This window comes from Lethenteron reissneri, chromosome 17, assembly GCF_015708825.2.
Source record: "Lethenteron reissneri isolate LAM-NWPU_2019-01 chromosome 17, ASM1570882v1, whole genome shotgun sequence".
In the NCBI taxonomy this organism is placed as follows: Eukaryota; Metazoa; Chordata; class Hyperoartia; order Petromyzontiformes; family Petromyzontidae; genus Lethenteron; species Lethenteron reissneri.
Genome location: NC_083795.1, coordinates 3004988 through 3020466, shown reverse-complemented (window position 1 = coordinate 3020466; position 15479 = coordinate 3004988). Strand labels below are relative to the sequence as shown.

The window sequence follows — 15479 nt, the reverse complement described above, 5'->3', positions numbered from 1 at the left end:
CACCACGATCATACATTTTGAATGATGAAACGGATAACCCCCCCCCCCCCCTAATGTTGTCTGTGGATGTGAGACGGAATATAAGCCAACGCGTGAATTCCCCGTTGGCTGCCATTATTGTTGCATTTTATATTGGCCTGACTTCCCGTGGCTTTTGAGAGAAACACTGTACTGTATGCATGTAGAGAGAGAGAGAGAGAAAACACAAATTAACTGTGAAACCTTTTGTGTAAATGTGTAGTTATCGCTACAATTGCAAGGAGCTATTAATGTAGCTTATATCAGTAGAAGGGAATGTGAAAACGTGCTGAGTCCATCGTGCTACTAACACGGTGACCATAATTAGATTTATAGCCATGGCTAACATCAGTGACGAGTGACATCTGGACCGGTCCCGGACACCCTGAGACCAACCCCCACTCGCCAGCATGGCGAAGTATGGTCAAACGACCCCATGACCGATACAGCTTGGCCGAGGCCTTCTTCCAGCAGTAGATTGACAAAAGGATGTACATTTATAATTGTTATTTATAGAGCATTTGGGCGCCACGGTAGTGAGATGTTATCTGCCTCGCCTTGTATACAAGAGGTCGTAGGTTCGATCCCGACCCTTACACCTGTATATTTGGAGTTTGCGTCTTCTCCCTGTTGTCATGGGGATTTTTCTCCAGGTCCTCCGGGTTTCCCCTCCACATTTAGACACGTGCGTTTAAAGGATTTGGCTGCTGTAAATGTCCACGTCATAAGCCACTTCGTTGAGCTATCATTTGTAACCAGGTCGCTTCTGCAAAAGAGCTACATAGCTCCATGGGCTTTACCTGCTAAAATAAACATAGTTTCGGTTTAGCTTATCATTGCTAAATGCTACAAATGCTCACAGGGTAATGCTACAACAAAATAAATAAATTATTAGAACGCTGCTTCTGTACTAATGATTAAGATACCTATTATGACCATAAGAGTGGTGTTCTAATAACTCTTACATTTGTGTAATTATGGTTTTAATGGCGCAGGTGATGGTAGCAGCGGCAGCTGCTATATTATTGCAGGCATATCATCCTGAACCTTGCAATTGTGTGGTTTTGAACTGTGAACAAAACAGCGTATAGACACCGAAAGCCTAGGACACTGCTTTCATGCGTCCCCTGGCAAATCTAAGCGGCCTGTCTCCACATGGCCGGATATTGCCAACAGACGTTTGACCTCGCTGCAAGTTGCTGAACGTTGCAGCCTTGTTCTCCTTGCTTTAACCCTTCCGTCACGCGCGTTTTTATTTTTTCTCAATTGCCCTTCATTGGGTCAAAACGCACACAAAAAAAATCATCCTCTTGAAACATTCGTGTCAAAAACCAAACGATCGCAAGAGAAGGGTATGTAGGATCGCCTTCAAAAATGGCTCGTCGTGTACGGCGCCTTGCTAGCTGACGTCATTTGGGACTGGTTTAAGGACTAACGAGTGACGTCACTGTCGAGGGTTTATGCCTTTTCCTGTTGCCTGGTGCATGTCGAGTGAAAACGGTTAAACAGGTTGACAAAACGGATCGTTTTCCTGGTTCACGCTATTCTCCAGCTGCGATGCTTATCAAGTGCTACAACTGTGACAGACCCGGTGGCCACCATCTATTCCTGCCTTTCGCTACCCCCTATCTGAAACAGCATTTCTGACAAATGGGAAGTCAACCGTGGACTATCATTACATCATCTCAAAACATGCCTCAAGGATCACGATGCCGGTGACGTTGATTCACGGTCACCACCAAGTGCCGCGAGCAGACACAAAGTACTGACTTTCACGCCCCAAACTATTTAAGGCTTGTGAGACGAACGCACTTGAAATGTACAATTCTTGTGGAAATGCCCAGGAATGCGTTGCGCATTGTGTTTTCCAGACTGTCAAAGCTTCGATTTATAAAGTTAATAAGAAAGCTGTTGCTAACCTTAAAATAAAACAGTGGCAGACAGCAATTAGCATTTAGAGCACCCAAATATAATAGCTGCCACCCACCCAGCATTGCCTTGCAAGTGGGTTCGTGCGTGTAAGGCTGATTGGGCTTGGATTTACGTGTTAATTGCATATTAACTCATCCAGTTTCCATGCTCAGCGAGGCTTGCTCTTTGCAACGCTCATATTTAGCTCTGCGGTAAAAAAAAAGCCCTAACGGCTTATGTTGTCCAATCCCGGCCTCTTGGCAGCGAGACGCGAGTTCACATCGTGCAGTGGAGCGAACGAGCGTATCCCCAACGTTGTTTACTCAGCTTCACCTCGGTACCAAAGTACTGCAGTTGAATGGAGTAGGCCCGCAATGGGCTCATTAAAGCTGGTCGTAGTGGGTTGCGAAATAGCGAACATGCACACCGTTACCATTCGAAGAGTCCGTATAAAATAATATGTTTCAGCACACTTGTATATATACTGTATGAATACCATTACATCTGTTTTTACATTGATACAATACGTTATTTTTTTTCAATGCTGTTGAGGTGACTGATATAAACTTTTACAAATAAATAACCCTCCCCCCCCCCAAATATATATATATATATTACAAGACAGTCACAACGACGGTGGATGGATTTTCCATCATAAGATGGAGTTGGGTGTTGTAACGCGTTTATTTAAATTTCCGGATGTGTTCTATCCATTGGAAGCATGAAATACGCATCGTATATCCACGTGTCATCTCACCGCAGGGGGGCTCTCTTTGCAATGGTGAAAATAACCTTCTGAAGCCGGTGTCTGCGTCGCTATCCCCATTGTCCTGTGCGGGAGATGATGCATTCCACCCACTTTTAATTGTTATCGACCCGCATGCCAGTACGCGCTTTAACGACTCGTGCGGCCATTTAAATGTCTACTTGGATTGGCCAGGATGCTTTTCAATTTCCTTCAATAGGTTTGGAATGTGTGGCAATACTGATCGGCAATTGAAGTCTGGCATAACCAAGCCATCGAAAACACGGTATACTACCTAATGCTAGATGTTATTAACCAAAGTGCCACTTTTAATCCGAGTACTTCTGTCCCTGGAGCAGTTATTGAAGCATGACAGATTCAGGTCACCATTTCTCTGAAGAGCTTTATAGTTGAAATGTATCTTGCTAGTTTGATCTCCCATGTGTTTATAGATGCACTGTGTGTGTTACAATGAGGCTTACTGTGCTGTAGTGTTCAGTTACGTCAAGTAAACATTAGGTGACTGCGTTCAGAATCCAGACGCACTGGGTGGACTTTCTGTGGTGCTTAAAATTTGGAGCCAGTGGCCAGGGCTGTAGTTCAGGATGAGGGCAATGAGATTCTGCCCTCAAAGTGGTCTCAGTGAGGTGGTGCCTGTCACGTGAAGGTCAATTTAAGGTTATATTTAACACGTGGTATGCTTTCGGGACCAATATTAGTCATAATAAAGGTTTTTTTTGGGTTAGATCGCGTATACAACTGTGTTGTTAATCCACCACCATCCCGACACAGCCAATAAGGTTTGTCATGTGAACAAAAACGTGCCAATTAGTTACTAGTTGAGCACATCGGTGTGTTGGAGAGTAAACCCACAACATTTACAATTTGAGCGCGACGTTTTGCTTGGGACTACAACCAGCATCATCAGCGAATTTGCCAGAATGGTGAAGAAGTCTTGCTGTTTCCAGCCTAAAATAGAGCAAGATGATGTCATCACGTTGTGCCTCTAAGGCGATGTCCATATCGGTGGAGAAGGGGTCAATGCATTATGGGAAAATTGTTTTCTTCGCCTAGTATTTTCTATACGACCAATATCACCTGTGGATATACTAATCTGGATTAAGCAGGAGTTTAACAACGTTATACGCGTTATTTTTGTGGACTCACAGGACTCCAAATGTTACCTAAAAACGCGATGCATTTACATGTTGTGCCCGATTACATGTTAGTGAATATTTTATATTTTAATGCGGGGTTAAAAATGTGAATTTGTCTCTATTATAAAACCGCTAAGGTACCGAGTTTTAGCGTTGTCATAAAAATGTCAGCATGTCCCCTTTATATTCAGTTATGTAAAGCAAAACAAATTCAAGTGGCCAAAGTGGTCCATTTCCACAAAAAAATGCACTCGCCACAAGCGTACGATAAAACATTGACTCATAAACTCCGCGTCTGCTCCGGAAACTGAGAGATTTGGCGACATAGCCCATGCCAAACATCGTCCCTGTTCACTCAGCAATGCAACGGATTGTTTGATGAGGTCAACGTTGTGTGCACGCTCTGATTCCACTCTGCCATGGCCAACGTGATGCAATAATTCAGAGAATTTTTTTTTTTAATGACATAATCGGGTACTCCATATGCAGTTATGTGAAAGTGCCTCTTGTATACCACTGCAGTTAAATAACCAAATTATAAAAAATAAGTGAACACGTCAAGCAATTAAGCTCATAAGTGATAGTAAAATGGCACTTTTTTCTCTGGTAAAATACTCCTAATCGTATCCAAACTACGTGCAGCAAAGGGAGCCGTGTGTCTTTTTTAAAGCACCATTTGTGACTCTTAAAGTGATTCCTATTAAAGCCTTTTTTTAAATTAATAATAGTTTTGGTTAACCTAACTTTATCTTTGACTTTCATCGGAAAAAGATGTGCTTTTTTCTATTAACAAAACAATGAGATTGCACGCTGTGCATCTCGTACCATACGTAGCTCACACCGTCATTAAATAGCTCAGCAAATGGGGTGATAATTATACCCCTTTCATAGAACTGACAAGGTCGACTTCTGTGGAAAAAAAAAAGTGTGTCTGTGAAAGTGTTTAAGCCGAATTTCAGCGTCAGTAATGTTATATAGGCCCTCTCAGACAAAGCTGGTGTTGTATAATGGTGTTCCAAGGCCATTGAGGAATACCACTTTATCCTTATTAAAGCATGAAGGCAGCGCCTTAACCGTTTAGCCCACAATTGTTCTACTGAAACGAAGCGAGCAAAGACTTGGCGGAAGGGTTCTGGTGTGTACGTTGGACGTGAGGGCGGTTTCCATCTGAGCTGCAGCTGCACTCTTTCCACTCTACTCCTGCGACCCTCATGCCATCGCCTAGGGGCATCACCACCAACCAATACGGCGTCGGGCGCCGTCAAACTGCAAGTCTGCTCAGGCGGCAATGACAGCCATCTTGGCCGCGTGGTGGAAGGGTTAATGATGCATCTATTTTAATTTCATAGGTGTAAGACACACTTTTAAAATTACGCTGTGTGTGTGTGAAAGTGTCAATGGAAATGGCTTGAGAGCTTAATTGTAAGGAGTTACCGCTCTGGCAAAAAACGAGCATCACGGAGGATATGGCTAATGTAGAGAGGGGGCGTAAATTTTTGGAAGGCAAAATAGGGAATAAACTCTACATAAAAGCGGGGTTCAGGGGGTGTGAGCAACGACAAATGCATTGCCCAGGTCTGTGAGGGCGGCATGTATGCCTGATTTACTATAATCACTAAACTTTGCGTGGAAGAGCTTATTGCATGCATTTTTATGGCACATGCCTCTGATATAAAACATTCGCATTCAGAATACACATACATACACACATATACATACACATATATATATATTGTCCCAAATGGGGTTCTATTACAAGGGCATGAAAACATGACTGTATTATATATAAAAATAAAAGTATAACATTCACAGATTTCTCATTTACTATTTTGGCGAATAAAAAAATATGCTGTGCCTTTTTAAATTGTTGTTTCTGACATCGGCGGAAATATTTTCGAAGAAAACAATCAAAACGACTGTCAAAGCCAGTTACCGAGCTGCTTTTTCACTGCAAAGACTTTCTCTTATAAAATGCCATACTCCGAATAGAATACTGGAGCACAACAAGGTTAGGGTGGTGGAGAGATGCTTAGGGTACTGCACTATTCCCGGCCATGGCGACCATCACTGGCAAGTGATCTGAACCAGTCCTGGGAGATCCCCCTCCCTCCACCCCCCGTTTCACCAACATGCAATGACCAGTCTCGTGAAGCATGGTCACTCAACCCCTATGACCGACGTAGCTTGGGGAGGCCTTATGGCTGTATATTATTATTCACTGTTAATAAACATATTTATTGGTTAATTCTAGATTTGAAGCTTTCGTGACTGCAAGGATTCATATTCTTAGGCTTTTTCGGTAAAGTCACGTAGGTAAAAAATTAAAATTAATAAAAGTAAAATAAAATAAAACTCACGACAAGTACTTGATACAGCAAACGTGCTGTGACGGTTCCCTCCGAAACGTATTCTTTTATTTTACTTTTTATGAATTTTTTACCTACGTGACTTTACCGAAAAAACCTAATAATATATGTATTGTTTTATTGTCCCTATAATAAATAGTATTATCTTATAGATGGCCTCTATTAGGACGAGCATGGCGTACAACGTGCATGAAGGCTCAGGCCGGGTTTAGTTACCGATATTCAAAATGTAACCCACCATGAACAGCGCCAAAGTTTCTGGGATCGTATCACAGTGGGCTCACCACTGCACTACCACTCCCTACCGCCGTCTCGCCACTTATACGCGCACACACGCACGCACACACACACACACGCGCACACACACACACACGCACACACACGTTGGAAGCTATTATGGACAATCAATCGGTTGCATGCTTTTTTTTTGCTTTTAGTCTGGTCGATTTGTCTGAAGCTTCATATGTGCCTTTGGTAAAATGGTGCAAGCACTGTCACTTGTTGCCCTTGATTGAAACCCATTGCCGTGTGTGGCATCCGGACGCAGAAGCCAATTATGAACGACCTTGCATTGAACAGCAAAAAAACAAATTTGTATCTATTAACGGTCTGGATAAATAAATCATCTACTCACATATTCGAGACGATACAGATAGAGACAAAGAGAGCGTCGCTCACAATCTTACCGTACCGAGCACGTGAAGGGATCCCGCGGAGGCTGAAACAGATGGTAACCTTTGTGCGGCGATGCGGTGGGGACACAAATGTTGTGTGTAAAGTAAGTGAAGGGGTTTGGATCACGTTTGCATTTATTTAGCCTCAAGCCTTGACAGTCTGTAGGGAAGGATGTGATCATCTGCACATCGTTGTATTTTGCACCAAAAGTTTGCATGTAGGCAAAGTTCACTGCTGTTGCACATGATTAAATTAACCTACAACGCTTCAACGGCATTTAACAGACTAAACTGTTTTGTACTTTTAAATTAAATTAACAGCACCGTAATTTGTGATTATAATGGCACATTGTTACCAGAGCATTTCAAGCATTAGTTAAAAATTCACATATATTTAATGACGACCTGTTTTATGCTCGGGGGAGGCTTTTTGTTTAGTGGCTTTTAAAATGTAGAAAATAATAATAGTTTTTACATTAATAAACAAATATAAGCATTTTGTAAGCACAGCACTCAAGAATGAACAACACGCAAAAGCAATTACACAAAGGCCTGCAATAGTATATCAAAATCTAACATCAATGTAATTGGAAATAGCTCAGAAAAAACCCAGAGTTGGTCTGTAAAATACAATGTAAATTTGACCAATTAAATGTGTACCACATGATGTAGGGCACTGTTGGAAAGACGCCTTTACAACGGAGGTGCATGCACACTCTGAGCCAAGCTCCGTGGTTACCAAGTAGGCTGCGCAGATAGCAGTCCATTATCCATGTCCACAGAGAGAAGGTCATTTAGATTTTTATACTTTGGTTCTAAAATTATATTGCGCAACATGTTAAGATACAACCAGGGGGCTTGCGGGACAGCAGGAGGTGATGGATATCATAAGCTCTTGGAGTAATCAGCCCATTCATACCACAGGGGCATGCAAATGAAAAAAAAATACCAATTGTTACAGAATTGATTTGTAGATTAAGCAGCAGCCAACCATGTAGTGCCGACGTCAACAGGCAGAAGGTGAAGAATTGGCGATTGCGAATTTCTTTCCCTCTATTCCTTATGCAGGACCACGTCCGCTGTGCCGTTGCCTTACCCTTCCATGTACAATGGTCCTTGATTGCACACTGGCTAATGTGGCCAAGATCTGAGCATCGAAATTTCGGTGTGTAGATGTTTAATTTCGATGACCTGCTGCGGTGGGATTACATAAGGTTTCATATATTTTATCACGTAATAAAATAAGTAATATTTGAAAAAACTTTTTTTAAACACGCTTTAATGAAATGTACCGTACTCGTAATGGCAGAACTCCACGACTCCAGAAAGTGGCCCGAGGCTTGCCAGAACGTAAGGGACCGTGGTGATTTACAGCCAACATCAGTTGAGCATGGACAATTAGACCCAAGCCGAAACATAGCATTAAAAATAATCATGTTTAAAAATATATATTTTAATTTTTTTTATGATAGAATATAGTATTGTCATCAGTACGACATAAGTATACCAAGTTAGCAGTCGATACCACATTGGGAAGTGGGTTAAAATTGAGTTACGAGATTTAAGAATACAACAACAGACAGAGTGAGTTAAATAAAAAGCGTGTAAGACAATGAGGCAAGCTGAAACATAACAAATAAAAAAGATTGTTTAAATTTTTGTTTATGATAGAATATAATATTGTCATCAGTATGACATAAGTATACCAAGTTAGCAGTCAATACCACATTGGGAAGTGGGTTAAAATGGAGTTACAAGATTTTAGGTCACAATAACAACAACAGACAGAGTGAGTTAAATAAAAAGCGTGTAAGAGTCGCGACGGAGCAGAGGACACAGTGGTTTAGTGCACCGCACAATGAACCCGGCGAGTTCGATTCCTGCCCATGGTTGTTGACATCAGTGGGCAGTGACATCTGAACCGGTCCTTAGCAACACCCTCTCTTCAACCACACTGACCGGAGTGGTGAAGTATGGTCAAACAACCCGCCATGGCCAACACAGCGTGGGGGAATCTTTCATCAGGAAGTAGAATTGACAAGGAGCTGTACATTATTTAATGCGAACGTAATTAAATCGCTACTGTTTCCCTGATTGAACAATTGCTGAACTAATACTTTGAAATAATTTAACATAACCAGGTGGAATAAACAATCGCATCATTTAAAACCAGTTCAATATCCATGTATCCACCTCCATATATCGATTGGCAGACATTTGCCCACTTCCCATGACATATCTCCTTATCTTCTTGGTTCTTTCGGTAAAGTCACGTCGAAGGGAAATAATAAAATAATACAAATAAAACATAATAAAATAAAATTCTCACGACGTTTCAGACGCTGTCTTTCCGACAGACCTGTTCTTCACCTGAGGACGGCTGCTTGCGTTGTGGCCGAAACGTCATGAGAATTGTATTTTATAATGTTTAATTTTTATTATTTTATTATTTCCCTTCTACGTGACTTTACCGAAAGAACCAAGAAGATGAATCCCTGCAGTCACGAAAGCTTTACATCGAAATATCTCCTTATTTTAGTGCCACGAATTCTCCCACAGCCACCGACCCAAAGCCTGTCCCCCGATTTCTGAAACCTTCCATACATTCCCGTCTCACGTGGCAGCACCTTCCCTCTGACATGCCCCCCCCCCCCCGACCCTCCACGGACTCACAAATCCCTGGAATGTCCCTCACCTCACGCCTCTGCGCATTTCCCGTCGCTCCCCATCGCTCCGTGCCCTGCTCACCCCACGCATCTACGAAGACAAAAGATCCCTCGTGTAGCCCGTAACAGACTGTTGGGGGCACGCGTTGTTCGCGAGCAGCGCCTCTGAAGGCCGGCACGGGTCACACGAGGGGCTGGGTGGCCGGCACCACCACGCCCGGCCGCCTTTGTCTCCCCCAGTTGCGATGTTTGCACACACACCGCACCGGGTACTCGATTGAGGACCGAGTCGACCTCAGGGGAGCCCCGGGACTGGTTGAGATAATTCGCTCCGGTGTTGGTCGCGGGCGGGAATCAAACTCGAGTGGCCCACATCGGCAAACACGCCGTGCCGACAGACCCAAGCGCCCTATTGCCCGTTGATGCGTCGGCGTGTGCTCGCGAAAGGACGCGGGTCACCCAGGAGAGAGAGAGAGACAGAGTAGGGAGAGGGGGGTAGAGAGAGAGTGAAGGGCTAAGAAGGTGGAGAGCAGAGCGTGAAATCTTTTGTGAAATCTTTCATTTAAAAAGAATAAAAACAAATTAAACGAAATGATGAACAAAGCAAAGTGCCGACTACACCGAGCATCTTCTTGTTTCCTCTGATCGTAAAAAAAAGAGAGAGGCGTCCTTTTAATGCCAACGCGAGGAACGCCGCCGGATCTGTCAGTCGGATGTCACCGCCGCGGTTAGCCCCAGAGTTTGTGTTGTGTGTGCTCACGTGAAGTGCGCCTTAATCCGCCCCATTTACTCACGCATTTTGGGAAATGTGCCTCCCACTGCCTTGTGCATAGGTCTACTCTAATTCTCTCTCGCTTGCTTGTGAATGTTTTCATTTTGAACGTTTTGTAATTTAAATACAGTAAAGTTGCCGTCATTAATATGACCTCATTCACATGATACACAGTATATCGCACACTGCAGTTCTCTTTTAAGACTCGTATTGTCATGTTAAATGATCACATTTTCTATACATTACTTTTTGGGCAATCATGCATTTCACAATCTAGCATCTGTCTGTTTGCCTTATTTGTATCAACATTCGAAAGGCAGTAAATATGATGCAAGGGGGTCGGAAGGACAGCCGCACAGTGATGAGATAGGACACATTCGTTAATAAACCACCACGCGAGCTCCGGTCATCCGCGGAGTGGCTGTTGGCTGGCCATCGGACAAAGACGGTCACCGCATCCCACACTTTCAGATGCACTTCTGCGTCCGTCTGGAACGCTCTTCCTTCCGATATTAGGAATCCACTGGAGCTATGCACTTTTAAATCTCGATGGAAAATTCATGACTTTAGAACTGTTTTTTCGTGTGTTTAGTTTGTTGTCCTTCCCCCACACCGCCGATGAGCACGGTTGGCTACGTACGGCGCAAAATAAGTTCAACATACATACATACACACATACAATATGAGGGGTACCCACTGTAAGTGGAATACTTTTAAGAGCTGGCCGTGGAGGTCAAGTATGGGCTCTAAAACCGAACACTGATGGGATCTGACAGGAAGGAAGGAGCTGATGAGTCTAGTGGCACCAATGGCATGAGCTGAGATGATCTCTTTCACTCACTGAGCTGGACTGCCTCCCTCGGCCCTGAGGAGTTATCTCTGAATGTGGTGAGAGGGGGGGGGTGGAGGGGGTATGGGGCAATACTGCTGGTAACTGGGTGGCGTAGCTATGCCCCCCCAGATCTTCCCATCGTACCATCATATCGAAAATTAGGCACTTAAAATAAGTCAACGAATGAAATGAATATAAAACTACATGGACAGAACCCATAAAAAAAATAAAACATTGGATTATATGTATGATGGAACCCATCAAAAAATAAAACATCGTATTATATTCATGATGCGTTTTCATAAATATATATTCATGATAAATAAACTTTGTGAAATTAGTCTGACCAAAAATTACCCTTGTGCTTTGTTATTTTGTTTTACAAAGTTATATTTAGAAAGGGAAGTTTGGAGCTAAGTGACATGATTGTTGACTATGCTACACACTGGCTAAATTAAATCAGTACATGCAGAATCTACGATGCATAATATTGTTTTTTGTGTTAGATCGCGTAAATATAAATGTGTCGTTAAACCCGCCACCACCCGACACAGCTAATGAGTAAGGCTTGTCACGTAAACAGAACATGCCAATTCGTTACTAGTACAGCACACCGGTTGTGTGTTGGAGAGCAAATCCACAACATTTACAATTGCAACCTTACCTAATTGGCTGTGTCGGGTGTTGGTGGGTTTAACGACACATTTATATTTACGGGATCTAACCCAAAAAAACCTATATCATGGATGCTATTGGTCGCGAAAGCCTACGTATTACAATCTACGATGTCATCACAATACCAATTTTATGGGGCCATAAATTCAGCAGTCAACAATCCTTGACACATTTTAAGAAGCCCTGGCAGGTGACGCGGTTATTCATTCTGACTTTCTGAATTGAATTCCGACTTCCTGGTATCCTAAAGATGCTTGTTGTAGTTTCAAGGAAAACGTTGCATATTTAATTGCAAAAAAAATATTCTGAGAAGTGTTCTTCGTCAGATCGGAAAGCTGAAATAATAATATTAATAATTGGCATGTTCAACACTTATACCCTGTGAACATTTAATTTATTTGGTCAGATTATGAGTTGCCGAACACAACACATCATTGTGAATCACGGTACTGGCTGTGAAAGTTGAATCAACATAGCAACACGCTTTAAAAGTGCATCACATTGGTAAAAATATTAATTGAACGTTTGTGCCTCATCGTTCAATCATAATAATATATGTCATATTTTAATTTTTTTAAGTGACGTAGTTTTCATTGCTATATTGACTCTAATATGCATTTTTGTTTTCAGTATAGTGCCAACACTTTACAGCTGTATTTTCATTTACAACATCAAATAATTCATTGTAAAATGTTTCTCTTTACATCTATATAAGTCGTCTATTATATTTATGAGTGTGTAATTGCGTTTTATCATCTGCCCTTAGAAGGGGTCTTGACCTTTAATGTATCATTTGAGTTGTCTATTACTGTTCAATGCAGAAACACAAGTGCTGCAGTGAGTGTATGTTGTCAAAACAATAGTGCACGGCGGTTTATTTGGATATATTGTTCCCCACCCATTATAACATCTACTTTGAAGTGCAGAAACACCATTAATCAAGCTGGCATGTAACCAATCACGAGCATCGATCTCATCACATTAGTGCAACAAACCAATCAGAGGCACTTTCTGCTGTAAGATGGCATTGTGGGGCAGATCCTGACCCCGTATTAGAATTAGCTAATGGCAGGTCAGGACACTGCACACAAACCATATAAGCCAAGCAGATGAGACCAACATAATCAATTATTCCATCCATTGATTGGCTCCGGCAATCTCAATGAGTATGATCATTTGAGGTAATAATCAATTGGTTTTTATAAATCATGTTTACTATCCAAGTGTATTTGCTAAAGCTACAGAAAGCACTCTCTTATTTGATTATTATTTACTTACATTGTGTACTAATTACTCATTCCCAATATTACTTTGCTGCAACTGTTGTGGTGCAGTGGATAGCTCAGGTGCATTATGGGTAACCTTATCTCAATCCTAGACCACAGCTGACATAATTGTCGAGTGATATCCGAACCCATGCTAGTCTCCCCTTCATCAGCCCACGTTGACCAGCATGGTGAAGTATACAACAAAACGCATAACCATTATGGGACGAGGAGGCCTTTAACCAGTACAACTGTAAATTAGCATTGGTATTGATATTGCCTGCATAGCAATTGTGTTTAATATATATGAGGTATTGTACGTGTTATCGTGTCAACCCGAGTTTGTAAATCACTTTCACGAATCAGCCCCCAAATGTAATCTCCCATCATGTTCTCGTTATGCTGTGCTTGGTAGCGACATTCAAAGTCCAGGATATCCTGGTGGAAGCGCTCGCCTTGCTCCTCCGAGTATGCTCCCATGTTCTCCTTGAATTTATCAAGATGAGCATCAAGACATCCTACAGCCAATTGTGCCATAGTTCTTCACCAGTCTCAACCAGCTCCACATAGTTTTCGACCTTGTGATTGCCCAGGAAGCCACGAACCACTGCGGCAAAGCTGTTTCAAGCCACTTTCTCCTTACTAGTGAGCTTCTTGGGGAATTCATTGAACTCCAGGATCTGCTATCTGTGGTCCAATGAAGACAGCGGCTTTGACCTTTGCCTCAGACAGCTTAGGGAAGAAGTCTTGAAGGTACTTGAAGGCTGCCGACTCCTTATCTACAGAACCGACAAATTGTTTCATAAGGCCCAATTTTAGGTGCAGTGGTGGCATCAGCACCTTCTGGGGGTCCACCAGTGGCTCCCACTTGACGTTGTTCGTCCCCACAGAGAACTCGGTCCGCTGTGGCCAGTCCCGCCTGTGGTAGTGCGCTTTGATGTCCCTGCTATCCCAAAGGCAAAGATAGCAGGGAAACATGGTAAAACCACCTTGGAGACCCATCAGGAATGCCACCATTTTGAAGTTTCTGATGACCTCCCAGCCGTACTCGTCATACTTCAAGGCATCCAGCAAGGTCTTGATGCTGTTGTAATCCTCTTTGAGGTGCACGGAGTGAGCCAGGGGAAGAGACGGGTACTTGTTACCATTATGGAGCAGCACGGCTTTGAGGCTCCTGGATGAGCTGTCAATGAAGAGGCTCCACTCATTCTGGTTACAGTCGATTCCGATTACCTCGAACAGACTGGTCACATTGTGGTCCATCTTGACAGGTGAAGAAGCTGCAAAAAGGTTGGTGATGCTTCCTTTGATCTGCGGCTTGCACACTTTCCTCCAACAAGTTCCACTGCTTGAGCCTCAATGTCAAAAGCTCGGCATTGGACTTGGTGAGACCAAGATCTCTGATCAAGTCGTTGAGGTCTTTTTGGTTGGGGTAGTATAGGTTTCGCTTCTCAGCTCCACCGCTGAAATTGTCATCTGTATCTACCTCTTCCTCGCTCTCTGACTTGCTGCTCTCTTCTAAAGACGGCTGCTCTCTCTCCGGAGGAGTGGGTACAGGGAGCTCATGGCAGTGTGGCACCAGGGCAATGGATGAAGGAAGGTCCAGATACGTGATAGCAGGTGCATTCTTGCCAGTTTGACGTTTGGAAGGGTCCACCTTACAGAAGTAGTAGTTGCTTGAGTGGTCAGTGGGTTCCCGCCAAATTATTGGGATAACGAACTTCATGGCTCTCTTTGCCACTCTGTACCATCCTACAAAAATACATTTATTTCACCCATAACGAATGTGTAAGAGATTCTCACAACATTTTCAGAAATTATATATTTTTTTAATTGAAAATTGAAAAAACATTTTAAAATGAAAAACTTTTACAATTTCAAATTTTTGTAACAAATAACATAAAATTCCAAGCAACAATTGTCCATCTTACCGTCCAGAGTTTTTTTGCATTGCTCACAGGTGAAATGAGATGCCCAGGGTTTGTCTTGATCCCCGACAGACATGCCGAAATATGCCTTGTAGGCCTCACACATCTTAGCAGATGCTTCCACAGAGTACTTTTTCGCTCTTGTCTTGACAAATCGGCCGCACACATAGCAAAATGTGTCTGCCGGATGCTTACAGCAGATATGTATCCACTTAGGTAGCTGGAACTAAACTGAACTGGTAGGCTTAAGGCCCCTCTATTTATACTACTATTTATATTACTGGAACGTTATAGAATGTTCTAGAAGTTACTCGAAGTTTACTCAGCACTGAATATATCTGAAATGTTCTGGAAAATAGGTTAATTTTAAAATATCAATGTCCTGACCACAAAAGCAAGGTTTGTGGGGAATAATAGCCATTTTCTGTACTTTTGAGGCATAAGCAATTAGGAAATAACACTTACTACCC

The 15479-nt window shown here is 42.6% G+C and overlaps 1 protein-coding gene across 2 annotated transcripts in view; it reads right to left on the bottom strand.

Annotated features, from left to right (window-relative positions):
- The window catches only part of LOC133343202 (uncharacterized), a 47946-nt gene extending 32736 nt beyond the window's left edge, over positions 1-15210 (bottom strand). The window contains exons 1-2 of one of the 2 annotated variants that reach the window (XM_061552637.1): positions 15013-15210; positions 14315-14833 (exon numbers count right to left, since the gene is read on the bottom strand). In XM_061552637.1, coding sequence (XP_061408621.1) covers positions 14315-14833; positions 15013-15115 — 622 coding nt within the window. In that variant the 5' untranslated portion in view covers positions 15116-15210. Of the gene's footprint in view, positions 1-12572; positions 14834-15012 lie in introns of those variants that run through there. The other variant, XM_061552638.1, reaches the window with a different exon arrangement.
- Between the last annotated feature and the right edge of the window lie 269 nt (positions 15211-15479).